Source organism: Podarcis vaucheri (genome assembly GCF_965113315.1).
Source record: "Podarcis vaucheri genome assembly, chromosome: 16".
NCBI lineage: Eukaryota > Metazoa > Chordata > Lepidosauria > Squamata > Lacertidae > Podarcis > Podarcis vaucheri.
In genome coordinates, this window is record NC_138754.1 from 40,594,441 (window position 1) to 40,618,482 (window position 24,042).

General features: G+C 44.8%; 2 protein-coding genes across 2 annotated transcripts; one reads left to right on the top strand and one right to left on the bottom strand.

Annotated features, from left to right (window-relative positions):
• Positions 1-2,660: 2,660 nt before the first annotated feature.
• Positions 2,661-12,185, bottom strand: DENR (density regulated re-initiation and release factor). Its single transcript, XM_082203870.1, has 8 exons — positions 11,990-12,185; positions 9,844-9,958; positions 8,782-8,801; positions 7,511-7,595; positions 5,726-5,809; positions 4,440-4,556; positions 3,926-4,065; positions 2,661-2,973 (listed from the first exon to the last, which is right to left on the bottom strand). The coding sequence occupies exons 2-8, from the start codon at positions 9,947-9,949 to the stop codon at positions 2,929-2,931; spliced, it is 597 nt and encodes a 198-aa protein (XP_082059996.1). The 5' UTR covers positions 9,950-9,958; positions 11,990-12,185; the 3' UTR covers positions 2,661-2,928.
• A 1,125-nt stretch (positions 12,186-13,310) lies between these two features.
• Positions 13,311-22,498, top strand: GPN3 (GPN-loop GTPase 3). The gene is made up of 8 exons (XM_082204052.1): positions 13,311-13,470; positions 14,589-14,697; positions 16,329-16,496; positions 17,068-17,192; positions 18,592-18,707; positions 20,581-20,677; positions 21,273-21,401; positions 22,041-22,498. Exons 1-8 carry the CDS (start codon positions 13,423-13,425, stop codon positions 22,101-22,103), a joined length of 855 nt encoding a protein of 284 aa, XP_082060178.1. The 5' UTR covers positions 13,311-13,422; the 3' UTR covers positions 22,104-22,498.
• Positions 22,499-24,042: the final 1,544 nt, after the last annotated feature.

A 24,042-nucleotide genomic window follows, 5' to 3' on the forward strand; every position in this document is an offset into this window, starting at 1 on the left:
CTTCCAACAAAATATTAAAATACAGTAATCCATCAAACATTAAAAGCTTCCCTCAACAGGGCTGCCTTCAATAACTAGTATTCAGAGCATGGTTATGAATACCAGTTGCTGTAAAACACAGCAGTGGAGCATCCTGTCACACTCAGGCCCTGCTTTCCATGGGCACCTAGTTGGGCACTGTGAGGAAAGGATGCTGGCATAGATGGGCTCTTGTGTTCAGAGGTCTGCTGCCTCCACAAGCAGAGGTAGAACATAATCTGGAGTGACTACTGCAGACTAGAATTTTGCTTCCTCCTCCCCCAAATACGCTTTAGCTGTTTACACAGAATCAGGTTTTATTCCTAACAGCCAAGCCCTTGAATGTTAAAACATGCATTAACCCCACACTGATTTATTCCATATTTTTCTCCAAATTAATTCAAAATGACTGCTACAGGTCAGAATCCACACTTTGTCCATAAGCACAAATAGAAATTCACCCCAGATTCTACATCTTTTTAAACAAGTAGGAAGCCTGTGGCCCATCAGATGATGCTGGAATCTAACTCCCATCAGACTTGGCTAACATGGCCAATGGTCAAGAATGATTGGAACTGTAGCCTAACATCCAGAGGACCACAGGTTTCCTATTTCTGTGTTAAAATCATCCCAGGTAGAGCATACCCCTTCCCACTACACACTTCTTTCCTAACAAACATAGAATCATAGAGTTGGAAGAGACCACAAGGGCCATCGAGTCCAACCCCCTGCCAAGCAGGAAACACCATCAGAGCACTCCTGACATATGGTTGTCAAGCCTCTGCTTAAAGACCTCCAAAGAAGGAGACTCCACCACACTCCTTGTGGTGCTTCCTTTTTCTCTTTCCCTCCCCAATTTCCCACATACATGTCTTAAGCAAACTGATTTATCCCACTTTTGTTTAGAACTGCATTCTTTAAACAGGTCATGGTAGCATAGCAGCAGTCTCCCCAAATAGCTCAAGTCACAGAGCAAATAACTACATTTTTCACCAGACTGGTGGAAGGTGTGATAGTAGAACTGATCTGTGAATTGTGCTTGTCCAAGGCAATACACAGTTCAGGTATTATACAGCAGCTGGATCACACAACTTTCCCTGAATATATTTGGAATTTAATTTCCAAAAACTGTACTATTATGGGAATGAAATGAAACATAGAGATTAAAAACATCTATATATTAAAATTTTGTTTCCAAGGTCCTAATTAAAGATGGAGATAATCCTTTGTTTGACCAGCTTTTGGTCACAGTGTAGAAGGATGTGAACTTTCAGTTCATACACAACTCTTTATCAGACCAAATGTAAAGAGAATTAATTCTTCTCTGCAGGGTGGGTAAATATAGCATACTGAAAGACTGCAGCTGTACGCTTTAAGCAGCTGTAAACATAATCATTAAGCACATCCATGTATTGTAGTAAACAACGACACCAGAAAGCACCCAAAAGTTCCATGCCAAGAAAAATCCAAAATGAAAGGCACCAAAAACATATAGTGTGGTACCTCGGTTTTCGGACGTCTCCATTGGTGAACATTTTGATTTCTGAACACCGAAAACCTGGAAGTAAATGCTTCCGTTTTCGACAGTGCCTCGGAAGTTGAACGGGTTCCACTACGTGTATCTGTTGTTTCTCACAATTTTCTCTATTGAATTGGCAGACCGCCCTTTGCATCTCGGTTTTCAAACATTTCAGAAGTTGAATTGTCTTCCGGAACTGATTACGTTCGAAAACCAAGGTACTATTGTATATCAAGAACAGGGATGCAATAGTGCTTATTTGGCATAATTCATTTTCCTTCTACTAGCTGTGGACAGAAATGAAGGGGTAAGCATGGTATGAAAACCCCAATTCATTTACTGCTGGAAGCCCTCCTCAGGTCTGCAAACCTCTCAAAATTACCTATTTTCAAAAGCCACGTGACGTCAATAGTTATGGAGAACTCCAAATCTTGCCCAATATCCCGTGGCAGGTTAGCTGGTCTAAAGGTATTACCCTACTGTGGCATGGATTTTTGATTCACCAGCCAATGTAATAAGTCCTCGCCACTACCCATTCCCTAAACCAACACAGATCTGTCAAGATGATTTTTGAACCCATGTTCAAAAGTTCCTTTCCATAGCCATGAATGCCAGAATTCTTCTGGCGACTGTGCAGATGCAAAACACCAAGCACCTTGAAGGCAAACTCTGCACCTACAAACCCCAGAAGGAACAACTGGGTTAGCCTCTTGCAGCAGACACAAAAAGAGAGTGCTTTGCAGCACCTCAATGACAAAAACCAGATTTAAAGTCTACCTTAAATACCTAGTAGATTGAGCCTTGAGAGAATACATCAGTACAGTGGTACCTCGCAAGACGAATGCCTCGCAAGATGAAAAACGTGAAAGACTAAAGAGTTTTCCGTTTTTTGAGTCGTTCCGCAAGACGAATTTCCCTATGGGCTTGCTTTGCAAGACAAAACGTCTTGCGAGTTTGTTTCCTTTTTCTTAAAGCCGCTAAGCCGTTAATAGCCGTGCTTCGCAAGATGAAAAAACTGCAAGACGAAGAGACTCGTGGAACAGATTAATTTCGTCTTGCGAGGCACCACTGTATTTCTGAGGGACTGAGAATTGTGTTAGGAAAAAAGGAACCGCTTACTTGGTGAGGAACAATAACTTCTTTATTTAAGTCTCTACTTCATGCGGAGGCATGAGTGTCTCACTTCCCCCAGGTTTAAACTTTGGCAAAAATCACAAACAGAAAATAAGCAGCCAATACAGAACAGTGAAAATGCCAACAGTAATAAGGGTGCCCCTTTAACAGTTCTGCTGTCAGGCGAACACACGTAGAAGCCTTGCTTTGGCTACGTTGACTAGAACTTGGTGTTTGTTAGAAGGCAGTGTTGTTTTTCTTCTTTTAAAAAAACAGCATCACTTCTTTACTTCTCCTAGATCTTCAATGCTATCATCATCAACCTGCAAGACACAAAATTCTGTTATCAAAAACGCAAAAAGCAACTAAAATCAGTATAAAACCCAACAAGGGAGAAGTTGGTGCAAATGCTAAAGCACCCAATGGATTGTCGTTAAAAAGGTCAGCTGGTGCTTAAAAGACCACAGTGGAGGCACCTGGCAAGCCTCTCTGGGGCCACACACAAAGAAGTTGCAGCACCTTTCCTTTGAGCCGGGGTGGGAAGCCTCTTCAGCCCAGCAGGTTGGAAACTGAGGTCCCTCACCACTGCTTTATCCCATGTCGTCATGATGTCAGGAGACCCATTTCCCCATTGCAGCACAGCTTGGGTTCAAAGGAAGCCAAGCACCACTGACTGGCAGTGACTTCCAAGCCCTGCTTGGATCGGCTACACGGCAGAGCTTCCAGTCAGAAACTCTGGAGTGTTGCCCATCTAGGAACATGCATGACCACAACTAGGCTGCAAAAAATTATGGTGGCTTCACACCCAGAGAATCCTGAAAATAGGGTTGCCGTACGTCTCGAATTTCCTGGACATAGCCGGAATACTGCAGTCAGAAGCAGTGTCCGGGTGAAAACCGCTAAAAATGTTCGGGAAAATCTGGTCGTATGGCAACCCATGTCAGCAGCGTTGGTTTGGGTGATTTCCCTTAAAACTAGCTCAAAAACTTCACAAATTTTTTTTGCAACTTTTGTGTTTGGATTTTCACTTTTTGAAATATGGCAACCCTGCTGAAAGTGTCATGCAGAGTTATTAGTCTTCATGAGGTCTAAATCTGTAGTTAACTTAGCCATCAACTCCTCTCACCAATTCTTACTCTTTTTCCTCTCACAGACACCTGAAAATGTTGCCTGAAGTGTCTTGGTGGTGCAAAACTTAAAAGTTCACAGTGACCAGAAGTTCAATTGGATGCAAGTGGATAAGGAAGGAAATACATGGGGAGAGAAATTATTTACCTCAGGCCACTTTTCCTGGATGACGTCAATGATGTCGTCTGTAAAGTCCCCCTGAATGATTATTTCATCCTCTCCTGTTACTGAGGCACCGCAGGAGAATTTCTGAGCAAAGAACCTTTGTGCTTCCTTAAGGTCTATTTCTGTTTGGAGTAGAAAAGAACACAAATAAAACAATACTGATTTCATCTTTGCTTCTTCAAAGATCCGAAAAACAGTCCGCTGGATCAGGACAGCATCCTGTTCTCACAGTGGCCAAACAAATGCCTCTTCTGGGAAACCCACAAGCAAGACCACCTCTCTGCTCCTGCTGTTTCCAGCAACTGGTATTCAGAAGCAAAGCAAAGCCATCAGGGCTCACTGACTGCCTTATCCTCCGTTATTTTGTCTAATCCTCTTCTAAAGCCATCACTACGTCCTGGGGTAGCAAGTTCCATTGTTTAACTATGCTCTGCATGAAAACATCGTTTTAATGTCACAGATACCTCCATGTGAACAAGGCCCTTTCTTGACTCACCAAAAGTTGCAAGACCACACACTCTTGTGACGTATTTCTTCTTTGCTCTAGGAATTTTCGCTATCGTAACTTTTTGTGGTACCGTCTTCTTCTTCTGTTTTATCTGACCTCTTCCACCTAGGAACAGAACATAACATCATTATCGATAAACACCTCAGAACCCACACTTTGCTCTTCAGACTACAGAAACACAAGCGTCAGGGATTGGTTGGGTTTTATAGTTTCCTATCCCTCCACCAGCACTGCTGTCCACCACCCCAACACAAAATAGCCGAGACCCAGCTATTCTTTTAACGTTCCCCTTATTATTACTCTTCTATTAAACTCATAAATCACCAGCTAGTTAGACCAAGATTTCATGAGATGAACCTCAGGCCTTTGGGGTGGGGGAGGTGAATGCAGCCCTCCAGACCTCTTCATCTGACCCTCAGGAATATCACAGAATTGGAGAGATGGAAGGGACCCCAAGAATCCAAACCCCTGAAATGCAGGAATCTCAAGTACGCAAGTGCTGTTTAAAAACCTCCACTGATGGAGAGTCCACCACCTTCCCAAGTAGACTGTTCCACTGCTGAACAGCTCTTAACATCAGGAAGTTCTTCAGAATGCTTGATCAGAATCTCCTTCCTTGTAACTTGAAATCCTTGGTTCGTGTCCTGCCCTCCAGAGCAGCAGAAAACAAGCTTGCTCCATTTCCCATGTGACAACCCTTCAGACATTTGAAGGCAGCTATCATATCACCTTAGTCTTTTCTTCTCCAGGCTAAACATACCAAAACTATTTTTCCCCAGGCCACTCACTCTTTCTCCAGGCATGTCTCTTTAAAGTGTGATAATTTGACTTTCATGTGGCTCGACTGTGGCCTACCCTAAGAAGGTTAAGAGACACACCTTTTGCATGACCCACACTTGCCTCTAGCCCCCCCCCCCATTTCTGCCCCCCTCCTGCCCACTATTAGCATGCAGACCCTGGAAGGTTATTTATTTATCTATTGTATTTATATCCCACCTTTTCCCCCAAGGAGTTGGTGGTGGAGTTGAAGGTGGTGTACATAGGTCTCTGCCCCCACATTTTATTCTCACAACAAATCTGTGAGGTGGGTTAGGATGAGAGTGACTGAGTAGCCCAAGGCCACCCGATGAGTTTCATGGCCAAGTGGATATTCAAGCCCTGGTCTCCCAAGTGCTAGCCTGACACTCTAACAACCACACCACCCTGGCTGTGTCCATGAGGGAAATGATGCCCTCAGGCTGAAAAAAATCCCCTGCCCCTGGTTTAGACCTTGCCTCTCTTTTGCTTTTTTTTCTCTTCCTCTTCACCCACTGTTCCTTGTCCTTCTCCAACACCAGATTCTTGTTTAGGAGAATTTTCTGTATGAAGAAAAAAATGGTATTAACTAATTGAGCTTGGGGGGAGAAAAGAAATTTAAGTGCAAAGTGACTTTGCAAATAATGGTACTTCGGCCACACACACACGCATTCCCACAACAGTGGAACATCAACAGTGACCATCTTGGCTGTGAGCCCTGGAAGACCTGCTCCCTCCCTTTGCAGACCTCTTCTCGCCTGGCCTGGCAAGGCAGGTCCCTGACTGACTCCAGCTATAAAAGCTGAGGCGGCTGAACAGAATCTTGGGCTGGGGTATTGTTTAGCGGGGGAAGAGTTGCTGCTGTTAATTTTTTGTAGCTTTACTTTTTATCTTATTATTTATGTGAAAATTGTTCAGTTTGATTATATTCTTTCTGATGATTTGTTTATTGCTTATGACTACTTTTGTTATGTTTGTAGTTATGAAATTTTTAAATACAGGCAACTCCCATTCTGCGTGTGTTCAAAGAATGTGCAGTTGTGTACATGCGCACTGTCGCAAACTCAGAAGTTGCTGGAAAAGTGGGTATAATGGGGTGGAACGGGTTACGCACACTCCGCAGACACACACTGTGACCCGGAATGTAACCCCCATGCAAAACGGGTTGCCTATATGTTGTAAGACGCCTTCAGTTTTAACTTTGGAAAGGTGGCATACAAATAAAATGATGGATTTACTCCCCAGTAAGCATCCGCCATAGAAAGGAAGACTACCTCTTCTCTAGAAATTGAAGAGAAATTTGGGATAGTGTAAAACAGCTTACATGGAACATATTCCAGAAGAGCAGTCATGCTGACCTGTTGTAGCAAAAACAAGAGTCCTGGGCTACCTTCAAGACTAACTAGTTAATTAAGACACAAGCTCTTGTAAATAATCTGTTTAAGCCTTGGTCCAGGTTAGTTGTGCTTAGCAGACCTTCTGTGTCTGTCGCTAATCCAAGCAGAGGGTTGTGTGATACAAGAGGCATGTATCAGCAAATCCAGGAGTAATACAGAGTTATGTCCAGAGTGAAAGGGGATATGAAATTTGGAAAGAAGCAGTTAGTTACTACTAGTGAGATGTAGCCCACTGAGGGTTTCTGACGCCCTGTTTTATCAATGGCCAAAATAAAATACGGTAGCTATCCTCCCTGGGGGGTGGAAATCATACCACGAAATGTGGAATGCTGGAAGGGAAGTGAGGCAGCCAGTAGTGCAGCCTTGACCAACCTGGAACCCTTAAGACATTGTTGGACTACAACTCCCATCAGCCTTGCGCAAGCAGGCAGTAGTCCACCAACATCTGAAGAGCACCTGGTTGGCAAAGGCTCCATCACTGGATGATTGTGTGGAAGGGCTGGATTCAGTTCAGTGCTGGTATTCAGAACATATTCCTGTGATCCTAATTTTTCAGCCCCAAGTGTACGTATTTTCTACCAGGTTCTGCTTGGCGGATCTCAGAGTTCTAGTAAAAGAAAGCATAGATACCACAAGTTTCCCTGCCCCTGCTGCACTAGGGACACTATCCTGGAAGAATTTTGTGCAGTTATGCTCAGTTCTAATTACAGGTAGTATAATTACAGATACTTTACACGTAAAGACGCACATCCTGCTCCTTTTTATATCTGTGGCAAAATTTCCCTTGATTTTATCCTCTCTTGAGCATCTGAACCCTTTTCATTGTCCTACAATCTCACATTAAAAACAGTACAAAGATCTTCTTACCTACAGTAAGTTTTGCAAACTCATTTGGAAAATTTTTCTCTAGCCATTGCCTACATTTTGCCACATCCGGCATGTATTCGCAATACTGAGGAAAAAGCACACAGAATAAGTTTGTTAGCTGAGGGAACCCCTCCACAGACACACACATGGGTATAATAGTAGCATTGATGATAGTGTCCCTGTACAATAAGGGCTGACAAATACCCTGGGTCCAGCATATTAGTAAAGAGTGCCTCTCCCACTCCTGAGCACCATAAAAGGAAGGTCTGCTCCTGGTGCAAATTCCCCACCCCACCAGCGGGGGGAAGAGTCTTTACAGCAGGGGTTGGCAACCTAAGGCCCATGGGCCGGAAGTGGCCCATGGAGGCCATTTAACTGGCCCAAGAGCTGTCCCTGAACCGAGCCGCCTGCTCAGCGAGTCCCCACGGCTCCGGAAATCACTTCTGTGCATGCCCAGATGCCGAAAATCACTTCTGCGCAGGAACTCGCAAGACATTTTCGTCTTGCGAAGCAAGCCCATTGACGGATTAGCGCTATTAGTGCTATTAGCGGCTTTTAGCGACTTATCTGCTGATCATCGGATCAGCTGATAAGCGGCTTAGCGGCTTAGAAAAAGGGGGGGAAGGAAAAAAACCAGCAGGAACTCGCAAGACATTGTCGTCTTGCGAAGCAAGCCCATAGGAAATTCGTTTTGCGAAGCACCTCCAAAACGGAAAACTCTTTCGTCTAGCGAGTTTTCCGTCTTGCGAGGCATTCGTCTGGCGGGGCACCACTATATATATATATATATATATGGCTTTCGTGCAGGGAGGGAAAGCTAAAAACCAGGGGTGGGGAACCTCCAGGAGCAGGTCTAATTAAGTCCACCTGTCCTTGCACCTGACATCACTGATAGAACTGTGTCTATTGTAATTTCCCCCTCTCTTTTTGCCACTGCTCACTACCAAAATCAGTAAAGTCTTGGACTGCCCAGAATATCTAAAGGGGGGGGAGCTGTGGCCCACCAAGTATTTGTTAGACTCCAACTCCCATCAGCCACAGCAAGTATGGCCAGTGGTCAGGGACAATAGGAGTTGTATTCCAGCAACCATTTAAGGGCATCATGTTGAAGAATGATGAAAGACACAGAGAGAAAAGAGCAAGGGGCTGATATACTGTCTAGAACATCAGACAAGCCTGGGAAGAAGTGGCACACACTCCAGGCAATTGCCTCATTCCACTGCTTCCATAGGCAGACCAGGCCTAAATTAATCAAAATTAAGGCAACTCACCTCTGTTGGCAACGAGCAGACTGTGGAAAGAAAAGAGAAGGGAGTCTTTTCTCTTTGTTTTCTCTGCAGTTTTCATAGTTTTAAAAAAATTAACATTTAAGACAAACACTTCTAAATAGTCTATTGATTCCTACTAAGAGGAATTCTCTGAGGAAAAAACCAAGGAGGAGCTGCGGCTTAGAAGAGCACCTGCTATGCATGCAGAAAGTCGCCAGCATCTCCAGGCAGGGCTAGCAGTGTCTCCTCCTGTCTGAATGCCTAGAGAGCTGCTTCCAGGAAGTGTAAGCAATACTAAACTAGATGGGCCAATGGACTGACTTGGTATATTACAGCTTCCTTTGTTACTCATTTTACACTGCAAGTTAAGCTGACAAAATGATGCCACAGGCTTCCTCCAAAGCTATAGCAAAGGACCAAGGAAATAAGAGAGTCCAAGGCAGCAAACAACAAAGCAGTAAAAACAATAACCATTAAAGTAAAAGAGATACTTGTTTAAAACTATCAGCAATGTACCCTCACACAACTACTAACTTCAAGGTTGCAGGAAACAGTATATTTCAGTGATCAAATGCCTGGCTGAACAGGAATGTTTTAAAAATTCCTCTTGAATGAGGAAGATAGAAGCACCTCACCAGGGAGGGCATTCCACAAATTCTATTCTTTTATCTTTCCCCTTTTTTCTTTTCCTCTTGTTGGTTTGTCTTTTTATTTAATTCGTTTATTGGGTATTTGATATTAATCTTTGTAGATCTTTTTTCAAACTTTAATAAAATCTATTGGGGGGGGAGAAGGAGATGGGAGAGGATAATCCCGAGGCTTTGGTGCAGCCAGTCCTCACTATGCTAAATCACGATTTAGTCAAATGTGCAAACTTCATAACTGAGTACAAATCAGGGGATACAAATCACTGATCAAATATACAGAAGCCACAGTGAAAAAAATAGTTAGGCTCTCAAGTGTCACAAGACTCCTTTCTGTTTTTTAAATAATCAACAACCTGCCCTCTTTTGCAAACTATCCTGGGCTGTTATTATTTACAGTAACAGTTTGGTTAGTACTTGCCTCCACAGTAGAGAACTCGGAGAGGATAGTCTGCGTCTGGCCTCGCGTGGCACCTTTGGTCTCCTTTACAATCAAGAAGTGCAGACTCAGGTGCATCCATTGCCATATCACAAGTCTAGGAATCACACAAGCAGAGGAGCTCAGTGCATATTTCAGCCTTAGAAACCAACGCAAACCATGGGCGGCGGCTGGCATGGCACTGCCACTCTGGCCTCCTTCACGAGGAAGGGCAGGATATAAATTGAATTAATCTAATAACCGACAACAGGCTGCTGAAGATCAAAGGTGTGGTAAGAGATGGCTAGTTTACTCTGCAATCCTGTGTACGGGATTTGGGCCCAAAAAGAGAAGGGGAAGGGGGAAGGTATTGAGCGATGACAGCATAGATGTAAGTGTGCGAGGCAAAGTGAGGTTACTGTGGCTGCTACTACCACCAGGAAGCAAAGCACAGATGTGGGAATGGGGAGATGGATCTGAATTTTTGGGGCAGAGACAGTAGAGAAAGCCAAAGGACTGGCATTTGTGTGTCTAAGGAAGAGCCCAAGGTACCAGTTTGAATAAGGAGGGGAGATACTGAATGTGAAAGTGGTGGTTATAAATCTGGGTACCAATCTTGAGGCAGGCAAAGCACAGTGGTGGGAGATGAACAAAAATTACTAATTACAAATACCAAGTGTGAACCGAAAAAAAGGGTGTGTGTGGCAACTCTGAACCAGTTAAAAGAAAGATAGCTACGGTTCTGGCAAAACAAGGAGATTTGGGCACTGGGATGTGGGGTTGTTATAGTATGAGGGAGCTTGGGCCAGGATCTGGGTGGTGTGTGTGCTAGGTTTTTAATTTATTTATAAAAAGATTTATATACCACTTTTCACACAGTATAGTAAAGCAGAATAGAGTATGATAAAAACAATTTTCCAAACTGCATTACAACAAATCAAGTCATAGAAGAAAGAAATCACGCAATAAACAAAGTGAACAGAGAGCAAATGGGCCACAATGGGGCACAGGAGGGAGAATTAGCAGTATATAAATTTTCTATAAGTAAATAAATATGATACTTTTCCTCTTTCCTCTCCATTCCTTTTTCTTTTTGCATCATGTCTATTAGGGATTCCCTCAGAAGGGAAAAGCAGAATATAAGCAAGCAATGAACACTGTGGGCCTGCAAACAGGGACTGTTTTGTCTTTTAATATCCCTACAGGAAGCTTACGACTCTTAAATTAAAGTCTAAATCTAGGCAACCAACAGGCTGAGCCAGAGTAAGGCTGCAGTCCTAAACCCTTACCTGGTAGCAAGCCTCATTGAATTCAACAGGATTTACTTCTGAGCAGATGCCACTACGCTTACAGCATTAAGTCGTTGTGTACGGTCATTTGTTTGTTTAATAAAATTTATGCATGGCTTGATTGTTAAATACCTCAAAGTGGTTTACAGAAAGACGAAACAACAAAAATGAGAAAATTTCACAATCATATTTTAAAACATACGGAGGTTAAAAATACAGACCAAAATCGCCTCAACTTCCTATACATCTGGGTAGGCTTGTCTCAAGAAGAATGCTTTCAGCAGATACCAAAAAGAGTACACTGAAGGCGCCTGCTTGATCTCAATGGGCAGGGAGTTCCAAGGTTCTTACAAAAGTGGACCGGGTATTATGTGGCAGTGATGCCAATTCCACCAACCAAAGTGCTTTTCATTTAAGCTTCTTCTTGTTATTATCTGATATTTTTAAACTGATTTATGCTACGTTCCATTTCATTCCTCCTTCACTTCTGCCCACCTCCCCTCTCTCATACTGAGCTCTTCAGGAATTGGGTGGGGGCCATTCTCCACAGCCCCCCGCAGGGCTTTGGGAGCCGGGCACCGGAACAGTTGCCCAGGGTGGGGGGGGCAGCACCCAGCCCTGAATGCCGGGCACCAGCAGAACCATTTTTGCGGGCGGGGTGTCGCCCAAAGGGGTGGGGGGCAACGATGCAGGCAGGGCTGCAAGTGCCAACTTTTTTGGGGGGTGGGGAAGAGGGAGGGAGATGCCACCAGGGAGGGGCTGGGCAGGGCATGGGCGGAGGGAGCCGTGCCAGCCTCGGGGCTGGGCAGCAGCCCAAGTTTGCCCACCAAGTGCCAGCGGAGCGGGGGCGCGTCTCTTACCCGAGGGGGGGCCCTCAGCCGGGGTCCGGGGGGAGGAAGGGGGCGGTGGTTCCTCCTCCTGCCGTTCCCACCCTCCTGAGTGGCACATGCAGCAGCAGCAGCAGCAAGCAGCAGATTCAGGTAGGGACAGGGAGATATCGCGAGAGCCGCCCGCTTCTCGCGAGGTTCCTTCCGGAGAGTCGCCCGGGCTGGCGATGACTCTCGTTCTAGGAGCGGCTCCGCCTTCGCTGCGACTGCGCGGAATGGGCCGGCCCGGCCGCCGTAGTCACGCGGAGCCCGCCCTCCCTCCCTCCTCTCCCGCCCACCTTGGGCTGCGCTTTGGTGGTTCGAGCCCCGCATCGTGTTGCTGTACCTTATTATTGTGGTTAAAATGTTCTATGTTGAAATGAACTTTAATCATCTTTGGTTAAAATGTTTTATGTTGCAGGGAGCTGTATTCTCGGTTGGAAACGGGTAAAAGGCGGGTCCAGCTGATTTTAAACGGATCCTCATGAATTCATATGATTTTTTCATTCAAATTCAATAAAACTGCCATGATATTGTAGACCATGTCTTAGTCTGCAGGCAGTATCAAAAGAATCATGCACCCACTGTTTCGTGGGGCCGCAATGGCGCAAAAACATGGTTAAAAAACACGGATCCTCATGATTTTTGCACTAGATCAGCCCGAAGTCACCATCAGATCAAAATTGTCCAGATCAATGGAAGACAACAACACAATGAAATTCAAGGGCATATGTCAGATTTCCATATGTTAGCCAACACCACTCTGACTGCTGTGGTCATATAACTAAATAGTTCCCCTGACGATTTCACAATACAGTGATGCAGATGCAGAGTGGAGTGCCTAAGATGGTTGGGTGGCATTTTGTAGGCCTCCTTCTGGCAACTCCTGCAGCCCAGGGAGCCCTATGATGCACCCTGACCCTAGAGTAAGTGCAGGCGAGCTCTGTGGGGCTTTACAGGACATTTTTTTAAAGATTAAGATACATGTGTGTGTGTGTTTCTAAAACTATCATGAGTTTGCTTTTATCACAGAAAGGCAGAGTCCAAAATAAATAATAAATAATATTTTTTACTGAATCAGAAAGCCCTTTTAAGGACTGGAGCCTCATTTGCAAAAAAAAAACCCACCCCCAAAACCCCACATTTCCAACCCTCCGGGACCCCGCCCCGCCCCCTCTTCAACACTCCAGAAGAGAGATCGGGCTCTGGCGGCTCTTCAAAGAGTTTCTAAACCTGCCCAAAGGATCCGAGTTTGACTTGCTGCGGTTGGGCCCTTGGGCTTGCCGTACCAGCGGAAGTGACGTAGACCATGGAGCCGGGTGGCGCGAGAACAGGAAGTTGAAGTGCGTGCGCGCTACGGATGGCCCGTTGGGCCAAAGTAGTGGCGCTTGTTCTTTTCCAGGCGCTGCGCTCGGGAGGAGGCCGAGATGCCTCGCTATGCGCAGCTGGTTATGGGTCCCGCGGGGAGCGGGAAGGTGAGTGCGGCCTTGACTCGAGCCCGGCGAAGAGGCTTCTGGAAGGGATGCTGATGCTGCTGCTGCTGCTGCATTAAATGATCCTCTCTCCTGCTGCCCAAAACTGCCGCCCTTGCTATGCACAGCAACGCAGTTTATAGCCGAGGTTCTTAAAAGCTTATTCGTCTTTTTCTGCCTCTTTAAGGGGTTTTACTCCTCGTTAATAGATTTTTGAATTATTAATTAAATTAACAATATTGAAGTTAACAAGAAGCTAACAAAACAGTCGTCGAAAAGGGAATACAGAGCTTGGCAAATAAAGTCGGTGTTGTCTCACCCAATCTACTAAAGTCACCGTTCCAAAAAGTTGCATGTACAGTATTGATGGCAGACGAAAACCACTTTCAATCGATTTTACCAAAGTAAAAGCTTCTTAGCATACTTTGGTTTTTAAGTGCTGCTTATTCCTGCTGCTGCTCTTCAGATGTTTTGGACCACAACTCTCATTGGCTGGGGTTGGCGGTAAAAATAAAAAGCTACAGTACAGCGAAAAGAGCAGCAAAAATTTAAAGGGATAAAACTGAATGGAAGGGGGAAAACTGGCAGCGATATCATTGCCTAGAAAAAACAATAATGCCTAGAATCTTTTCTTTTAAAGTCCAACTTGGTGTTAAAAAGATAGCCAAAGGCAATCCAAACTAATGGAAAGAATTCCATAAATGGGGTGGCAGCACTGAGAAGGTCTTCTCCACAGTTGTCACCCATCTAGGCTCACATGGTAGAGACACACAGATGAGGCCTTGGATGATCTTGTCACATGGAGAGGCTGATGTAGAGGCAGCTGTTTCTTCAGAGCTTTTCAGAATACCCATTTTCTCTGTAAAATTAATAACCATGGTGATTTTCATAAAATTTAAACAAAATTCCTGTAAAACCGTCTGATCATTCCTATTAGGGACCCAGATAGATTGTGCTCAATTCAATGGAAAGCAAATGGCTGCCCCATGTTCCAAAGGAGACTGTCGGCAGAGATGTCTCAATTATCTCCTCTCCTCAGATGTTGGATTCTTGGCCACTGATAGAAACTCTCCTGGTGGCTTTTGCTAGTTTGTTAATGCTCTGGATTTTTTAAATTCCAGAGCACTTACTGTTCCACCATGGTCCAACACTGCGAAGAACTGAATCGCTCGGTACAGGTAGTGAACCTTGATCCCGCTGCAGAACACTTTGACTATGATGTCATGGCAGGTAAGGCCAAGGCTTGAAGCATATGGGGATGCAGCAGGTCATGGATGCTTTAGTTGAGATTCCTGCATTGCCGGGGGTTGAACTAATGGTTCTATGATAAGCAGAGGATTGCTGAATTCTGTTCTCACAGGATGAGTGCAATAGCAGCCTCCCACTCAAGTTCCCCAGCAACTGGTATTTTCTGCAATGCCCCTCCCTGCACACAGACCACTCACATGGGAATCGCTGGAATCTTCCACCTCCCACATGTTGCAGCTACTGAGCTCCCTTTTCACTTTTTCTGCCCAATTATGAAGCCACCACCCCCTCTTATTCTACACCCCTTCTAATATTCTCGCTTTCATCTTCACCTCCATGCCTCCTTTTTTTCACAACTCCCCTTTGCACACCCCTCTTCTCACCTTCAGCCCCTTTTTTCTCGCTTCTGCTGCTTCCAATTCCAACTTGTACACAGACCACTACCATTTCCATGCTGCCAACTCTCTCCTATTCTGCGGCCCCTTTTGCACACACCCCCATGATGATACATGTTATTGTATATTTAAGATGAATAGAGTTTTTAGTGCAAGCCTGTCAGTTAGCTTGTTTAGTTAGAGGTTAAATTTAGTTGATGTACGTGTTTAGGTGTTTGGTTGTTAATGAAATATCTCTGCTAAATCACTTCATTGAATCTGGAACTGCATGTTGAAGATAACACATGGTATCAGGAGTAAAATGTGTTGTGTGAAGGTACTATTTGAGGGCTTCAGATACTTTATCTCTCTCATATGAGGCAGCTGAGAGGGGAGACGGTTGAGTACGGTTGGACATTGAGGTCCTCCTCCAAGGGTCTTTGCTGGTTCCCTCACTGCGAGAAGCAAAGTTACAGGGAACCAGGCAGAGGGCCTTCTCAGTAGTGGCGTCCTCCCTGTAGAACACCCTCCCTTCAGATGTCAAGGAAATAAACAACTATCTGACTTTTAGAAGACATCTGAAGGCAGCTGTGCTTAGGGAAGTTTATAAGGATTGATGTTTTTATTATATTTTAGATCTGTTGTAAGCTGTGTATAAATAATAAAATAGTTGTTGTTGTTGTTGTTAACAACAACAACCACCAGAAGGGACGGACACTTGACATATTCCTCTTCATTTCTTCTAATGCCCCCTTGTTGCTCCTTCACAGCACTCCAAATCCCCCCTTAACCCCATCCACTTGCCTCCTCCCCAGTTCCTTCTCTTCAGCTTTCGTCCCCATCTACAGAGCCCTAAAACACACTCTCTCTCTAACACACACACACACACCCTTCCTCCCTACCTTCCACATGCCCCCTCATTCTGCCAAATGCCACATGTTTCTTTAACCACTTCCACCTTCCCTTTCCCCCATTCCTCCTTTCACTTCCCCAGTCACCAGCTGACTAAAACTGTCATGCACAGAGAAACCCTTCTCCCAAGTCATTTACTACAGGCATGAGGCTCCTCCTCCTCTTCCTGCCCCTGCCTTTTGTGTTTTGTATTTTTATTTGTAAGCCACTTTGAGTTCTGGTCCAGGGAAAAGGCAGGATGTAAAAAAATATAATGCACACAAACGAAAGAGAGAGAAATCAAGCAAAATTGTTGTGTTCCCCCTCCCTTTTTTGTTTTTGTTTCAGATATCCGGGAATTAATTGAAGTGGACGATGTCATGGAAGATGATTCTCTAAGGTTTGGCCCCAATGGTGGCTTAGTATTTTGTATGGAATACTTTGCAAGTAACTTTGACTGGCTGGAAGGATGTCTTGGCCACGTGGAAGACGATTATATACTCTTTGATTGCCCAGGTGAGCAAAGAATTTTAAAATAACAAAGGGAAACAAAAGCTTAGTACAGTTGTGGGGGGAGCCTTAGTACACACACTGTGGGGGAGGGACCACTGCTTTGCAGTAGTGCCCTTGGGACCCCCTCCAGGCCCTGCCTCCTTCCACTGGCGCAACCCCTCCCTCAGCTCTGTTCTGCACCCTCCTTAGGTGCTTTTACCTGGCTGGAATCGGGCCTTGAATTGTGATCATTCTTCTTGCTTGCCTGAATGGAAAAAGATCTGGTGTGTAGGGGCTTTAGGAACCCAATTTGGCTTTTTTGTGGCTAGAATGTCACCTGCTCTATAAGGGTAAAATTCATGCCTGTTGCTCTGAGTCTGGGCCCCACTTGCTTTCGCCTTTGTCTTTAAACCACTGTCGTTTTTGTCTATTTCGGTTTTCAGTTCTTAATTATATATTGTTGTTTTTATTGGTCTCAAATAGATTGGCTGTTTAAAAAATGAAGAAGTTTAGCTACCTTGAACCTTTTATGGAAGGGCAGGGTGCAAGTCCATGAAACGAATACATTTCTTAAAAGTTGTGACCCCTTCCTCAGGTCAGATTGAGCTCTACACGCACCTGCCAGTGATGAGGCAACTTGTCGAACAGCTTCAGCAGTGGGAGTTCCGCGTCTGTGGCGTTTTTCTTGTTGATTCTCAGTTTATGGTGGAATCCTTCAAGGTAACTTATAATTCTGCCCACCCCCAACAAGTGACAAATCTAGACACACACCCCTTTTTTCTTTTTAGGGTCTTAACACAATTTGGCATCCAAATATGACTCTGAGGCAAATTAACCTGCTGTCTTAACCATCTGGCTGCTTGCTTTCTTGTATTGCTGTAGCAACTGGATTTCTGGACAGTGGAAGACATAAGACTTTGCACTGGTTCAAGTGGAGCCCTAATCTCCATCCCCCCCAGCCCCCCGCTGGGCCAGTGCTACAAAAAGTCTTGCTGCACCATTCAGACTCCAGTTGATGAGAACATAAATAAGAGCAATGCAACTGGTTTTGCCTCAAGGCCTGTCCTTTTTCCCACAGTGGCTCACCAGATGCCTATGGGAAGGAAACTTGCGAGCAGGACCTGGGCGCAGCAGCCCTCTTCTCCATATGTGATTCCCAGCAACTGGATCCTGAGAATCATCTAGTCCAACCCCCTGGAATATGCAGCTGCCCATACAGGGATTGAACCTGCAACCTTGGTGTTATCAGCACCACACTCTAACCCAGGGGTCAGCAACCTTTTTCAGCAGTGGGCCAGTCCACCATCCCTCAGACCATGTGGGGGGCCGGACTATACTTTGGAAAAAAATATGAACAAATTCCTATGCCCCACAAATAGCCCAGAGATGCATTTTAAATAAAAGGACACCTTCTATTCATGTAAAAACATGCTGATTTCCAGACCGTCCGCGGGCCGGATTGAGGAGGTGATTGGGCCGCATCCAGCCCATGGGCCTTAAGTTGCCTACCCCTGTTCTAACCAGCTGAGCTGTCCCGCCTCTGATATTGGACGTAGTACATAGCCTTATCTTCCGTGAATTTGCCTAACCCCATTTTAAAGCTGGTAGCCATCACTTCCACTTTTGGGGAGTGAATGCCATAGTGTAACTACGTGTGAACCATTGTCTTCTTTTGTGTCTCCTAAATATTCCAGCATTGAGCGTCATTTGGTTCTGGTATTATGGGAAAGTGTGGAACTTTTCTCTATCAGCTTTCTCCACATCATGCATAAGTCAGGTGGGCAGGGTACAAATAATAACATCATCATCATCATTATTATTCTCTTACTTGCCTGTTCTCTAAATTGCAAAGTCCCAATTTTTGTAAGCTTTCCTCACAGGGGAGCTGCTCCACTCCCTTGATCTTTCTGCTTGCCCTCTTCTTCACCCTTTCTAGCTCTACAATATCCCTGCCTTCATCTATCCCTTGCGACCTCCAGATGCCACCTATTTCACCCTGCTGAATGGCTGGCCTGAGACATCCCTGCAGCAGCGGTTAAACAGGTGGCATTTTCGGAACAGGGCACCTTCACATCTCTTCTCAAATTCCGTTCATTTTTGTGTCTTTCTCTCTCGCTAGTTTATTTCCGGAGCCATGGCTGCCCTGAGTGCAATGATATCGTTAGAGATTCCCCAAGTCAATGTCATGACAAAGATGGACTTGCTGAGCAAGAAAGCCAAAGCAGAAATTGAAAAGTAAGCGTGTGGAAATGCGGACTTTTTGCCTCAATGTTGTGGGGCTGGATCTCATGTTTTATTATTTATGTAAATTACACACTGCCTCATATTTCAAAGAAAACCTCTCAGTGGTTTGTAACATCCTAAAAATGTCAGAAATAAAAGTCAAATACCAAAATACAGGGTAAAAATGAAATTTTACAGCAGCATAGATATCAGTTATATAAAATATCCTCTTAAATAGCAGTATAAAATGAAACAAATAAGATATGGGGAACACAGTAACAACTAGCAGATCCAGAATACCACAGAGACAACCACCCACCAAATACAGAAGACTCTGTTTGTAGGTAGCAGCAGCAGCAGCAGCACATTCAGTTCTGCCACAATCTCAAAGCCTCCCTCGTCATCCTCTGGACGAAATCCTGGCATGAGGCTCAGGCTGCCCTATTTACCACATGTTTGGCAGAAAAGCTAAGTGTTTAGGGTGACTCTTAACTGGAAAAAAAATTAATGGTTAAGCGATGCAATAATAAAAAGGCAAAAGGAATGAGATGAGAAGGAGAAAAAAAGTACTGTATTTTTCCATGTATAAGACTAGGTTTTTTTCCTTAAAAATAATGTCCAAAATTTGGGGGTGTCTTATAAAGAGGGGGCACCTCCCTCCATTTTCTTAAATTGGAGTCCCCAAAAATAGGGGTCGTCTTATACATGGGGGTGTCTTATAGACAGAAAAATATGGTAATTCCCATCCCTTTTTGTATATAGCAAAGTTTATATAATTGAGACCTATCTGGGAAGGAAGGTACTGAGTGGCAGTTTCCAGTCCCGAGCAAGTTCAATTCTCAGCATCTCCCAGTCAGGCTGGGAATGGCCCCTGCCTGAAACCCTAGACAGACACTGCCAGTCAGTGTAGACAGTGCTAAGCTAAATGCACCAATGAGCCTGTCTTAGCATATGACAGCATATTCCTAACCTGACACTACCAACTCCCATCAGCTCCACCTTTCAGAACTGTCCAGGATAAAGTCAGCCACACTAGATGACTTCAGTTCAGCTTCCAATGAAAGGAGGAAAATGCAATAATGGAAAGGAGGGGTGAAGATATCCCCACCCCAAATAAAAATGATTTTTTAAGAAATAGTCTCGGAAGGGCAGAAAGGGCTAATTTCTTGCCCTTCAGATGTAGTTGGATTAACTCCAGCTAACATAGCCAGTGGTTGGGAATGATGGGAGTTGGAGTCCAGAGGGCAACAGGTTAGCCACCTGGAGATATAGAGCATCTTTGTACATGTGGTGGAGGTTGACATCTGGTGCCACTCACAAAACTTCCAGGGTTGGGTTCTTAGCCCTGTGACAGCTTGCAGTGGTTTGTGTACCTGATCCTGTGCACAGTTATTTGTGAGGGGAAACAGCCCTGGATTGCAGCTTAGGGCAGGGACGAACTTCTGTGATCTACTTACATGTTTGTGGTTGTTTGGTTCGTTTACTAGAACGCCAAGATCTGCTGAAGCAGAGCCATTTGTCAAAGATGTACAGTTAGAATCCAAGCAGATTGCTTGTGGTATCAGAACTGAGCTGAGCTCGCAGTTCCATCTCACACACATTCACACAAATCCACTCTTGACTAGCATTCTTCATTTCAGCTGCCTGATTTAGGTGGGGAAAGTTGTTCTGTTAGCTGCTGGGAGTTGTAAACACTTGCTGATAAACTGCAAATCACCCAGAGATCTACCAAAAGCTCCTCATCAACTTCTTCCCCTGTGTCAGGGAACACAAACAGAAATTTTGGGGTGGGGAGTAACTAGTATAAGGCGCAGCTAATGGACAGTTAGCATGAAGATCTTTTCAAACTGCTGTGTTTTTTAACTTTTCAACCAACACCTTCCAGGTATCTGGATCCTGACATGTATTCTACACTGGAAGATTCTACAGATTTGCTCAAAAGCAAACGGTTTAAGAAGCTAACTCAGGCGATCTGTGGGTTGGTAAGTTGTGTTTTAAGATCCAGCAGTGGAGATTAGTACAGTTATACCTTAAAATTGCCACCTGCAATAACCCAATGCAGTAGCTTCTAGTTGTTGTTTTTTCTAGTTCTTCCTTTGCAGCTCTGGCTTTAATTTAAGCTACAGCTACAATGGAAGATTCCTGTTACACAATTTTCCTGTTTCATCCACACCAAGAAACTGTGGTTAGCTCCCAGCTTCAGAACAAGCCAGGATCATAAACTGTGGTTTGAAGTTGGTTTGAGATCTGATATTTGTGCATAGCCAGTAACCACAGTGTCCTGGTTTTGATGAAACAGGAAACCGTGGCTAATTGGAGACTTCTGCACCAGATCCAGGTGTGGTGCAAAGGGAGGAGAGAAGAAGGTGGACATGCAGACACAAGGGTCATTCATAACCTGGCTTGATTCACAGTACAGTTGTCGGTCCATTGCCTATTAAAGCAGACTGTATCAGCATTAGCTGCCTCTCCCACTTGTAAAGTACTCTGGGGGCTAAGTGTTTTGCTTGTTAACTGTTGCTGCTTGAATTCGTTGCCACTCACTCTCTCCATATCTGTTTATTGCCTCTTTTTTAGATTGACGACTACAGCATGGTCCGTTTTTTGCCATTTGATCGCTCCGATGAGGAAAGCATTAATATTGTACTGCAGCACATAGACTTCTCCATTCAATATGGGGAGGATCTGGAGTTCAAAGAGCCAAAGGTAAAAAGTTCCAAAGTCCTCCTGCAACATTAGCTAGGCTTCAGCCAGCCTTGAACATTAAGGCCACAAATCTGCCCTTAACCATTGTGGCTAGCAGCCATTGATATGATCTCCCTCCAGTACTGGCCACGCCCAGGAGGGGTGACCTTTGTGTCAAGGTAGACCTCAGTCTGAGAAGGGTTAGCTGCTGTTCGGTTGCAGGGGTGTTAACCAGAATAACCCTGAATTTGCCCCCTAAAAAGCATAGTCTCATGCATGAAGTGCCATATTGTTCACTGGAGTTTATTCCCAGGTATGCATGTATAGGGTTGCCATGAAAGAAAGCTGGCCCAAATTGTGGGTGTTGCATCTTATTTTGGGGTCCATTCAGTATGTTCTCCATCTTCTTTAAATCTTGTCAAAGGGTAAGAGAGACAAAAGAAAAGACAACCTATCACAATTTTCAGGTAGAAATATTTACTCTGGTGTCCTCACTGTGGATTATGGACCATAAAAAATTGTGTGTGTGTGTGTCGGGGTTGTTATTTTCATGAGGAAAGATTACAACAGGGTTTCTTCCTTTTTTTGACAGTGTGTGTATCTTTTGCTGTCTTGAACTACTCAAAATGTTAAAGGTTTGTGTGTGTTTTTCCCCAACAGGAAAATGAGGAAGATAAATCATCTGCTTTTGATGAATACTTCCAAGATCAAGTAGACGAATAAAGATTTAAGGGTTTATTTTGTAAAAAGAAAAAGGACTCTTCAGATTTTCTATGCATTGTGTTTTGAAAACCACAAACTGCTTGATAAATTTCGGGCAGCGATTGAAGTAGGGGCATTTCTCCCCACCGCAAAGCATTTTAATATGTGTATGTGTGTGTAATACATTAAGTGTATATAATGCCGCTTCACACAGTTGTATTATTCGTAGAAGTGACTAGGCAAAGAAGGGGCATCATGAGAAATAAATTATTGACTCTCTGCATTTCTTGGTTGCTTACTGAGCTACAAAAAAGATGGAGCATTTTCATTTTAGCCTTGTAACCATTGATGGTGGTATTTACTTAAGCAACCGGAGCAAGTATGTACAAATAAATTGGGAGTGTGTTTAATCTGAACTGAACTACAGTGCTGTGGTCCTGCTGCTCAGTGCTGCCTTTCTGTGCTTTGTGAAGGACAGCAGCTTTTAACAAAAGAATTCTCATGTGTATTCAGGTCATTCCCTCCATGGCCCATGCTGAAAATTAAGACAGAACTTTCCGTCTCCTTAGTCTCCAGTAAAACAGGGGTGGAGGAAACTTGTTGCCCAACAAATTATGTTGGACTCCAACTCCCATCATCTCTGCCCATTGGTCATCCTGGCCGGGGCTCATGGGGGTTGGAATCCAGCAACATCTGGAGGACCACAGATTTTCCATGCCTGCACTAAAAATTATTTCCCACAATCCAGCAGAAGCAGTCCTTGCATTAACTATCTTTTTGCTTCTTCTGCATGCCTGGACAGCAGGAATAAGTTGTTGCATCCTAGGCTATCTGGTGCACGCCTAGCTAGGCGTAAGTTCCATTGAACTCCATGGGGCTTTCTTTTGAGTAGACCCAGAAGGCTGCATTGTTAAGTCAATAAAGAGGTCAGTGTAAAGTAGCATCTTAGGCTGGACTCTGGAACAGGAAGGGCTGCGCTAAGATACGTCAGAAATGCTGTAATGGCCTTCAGTAAGCCCCACTTTGCCAACCTCAAGGCACCTCCTTCCCCACTTATAGATAGGCGGGGAATAATAACAGTGCCCTAACTTACAGGGCAGGATGCGGGTGGCGCTGTGGGTTAAACCACAGAGCCTAGGACTTGCCAATCAGAAGGTCGGCGGTTCAAATCCCCATGACGGGGTGAGCTCCCGTCGCTCTGTCCCTGCTCCTGCCAACCTAGCGGTTTGAAAGCACCTCAAAGTGCAAGTAGATAAATAGGTACCGCTCCGGCGGGAAGGTAAACAGCGTTTCCGTGTGCTGCTCTGGTTTGCCAGAAGCAGCTTAGTCATGCTGGCCACATGACCCATGACCCACATGCTCCTTCAGCCAATAAAGCGAGATGAGCGCCACAACCCCAGAGTCGTCTGCGACTGGACCTAATGGTCAGGGGTCCCTCTACCTTTAAGCCCCACTTTGCCAACCTCAAGGCACCTCCTTCCTCACTTATAGATGGGCGGGGAATAATAACAGTGCCCTACCTTACAGTGCAGGCACACCAACTCCTAGGGGCCAATACAGTTTCAGCCCCCCCCCTGTATTTTTTGAGGCATTTAGCTCTGCCACCTGGCTCCTTGTGGTGTACGATGTCAAGGTGGCTATGCCATGACGTCATGATGTTGCACGGTGTCAATCTGCTTCAGAGGATGACACCTCTGTTACAGGGTCACTGTGTGGATATATGGAGAGACCTTCCCCAGTTCAGGCGATGGTGGGACTCAAAAGAGGGCCTCTCTTTTAGATCTTAATGAGACAGGCTCATGTGAGAGGAGCTGGTCCTTTGGTGGGGGAGCCTGTGACCCTCCCTATCCTGCTGAACTACTGTTGGCCATGCTGGCCGGGGCTGACCCAAGCCCAACAACATCTGGAAGGCCACAGCCTCCTTGACCTTGCTTTAGATATCATGGGTCTAAGCAAGCAA

Coding starts and splice junctions, on each gene's coding strand:
- DENR (XM_082203870.1), bottom strand. CDS start 9,949: ATGGCAATGGATGCACCTGAGTCTGCACTTCTTGATTGTAAAGGAGAC. Junction 7,596..8,781: donor TCTGCTCGTTGCCAACAGAG/GTGAGTTGCCTT, acceptor CTTTTTCCTCAG/TATTGCGAATACATGCCGGA. Junction 4,066..4,439: donor GTGTGGTCTTGCAACTTTTG/GTGAGTCAAGAA, acceptor TACTCCAAACAG/AAATAGACCTTAAGGAAGCA.
- GPN3 (XM_082204052.1), top strand. CDS start 13,423: ATGCCTCGCTATGCGCAGCTGGTTATGGGTCCCGCGGGGAGCGGGAAG. Junction 17,193..18,591: donor TTATGGTGGAATCCTTCAAG/GTAACTTATAAT, acceptor CTCTCTCGCTAG/TTTATTTCCGGAGCCATGGC. Junction 21,402..22,040: donor TGGAGTTCAAAGAGCCAAAG/GTAAAAAGTTCC, acceptor TTTCCCCAACAG/GAAAATGAGGAAGATAAATC.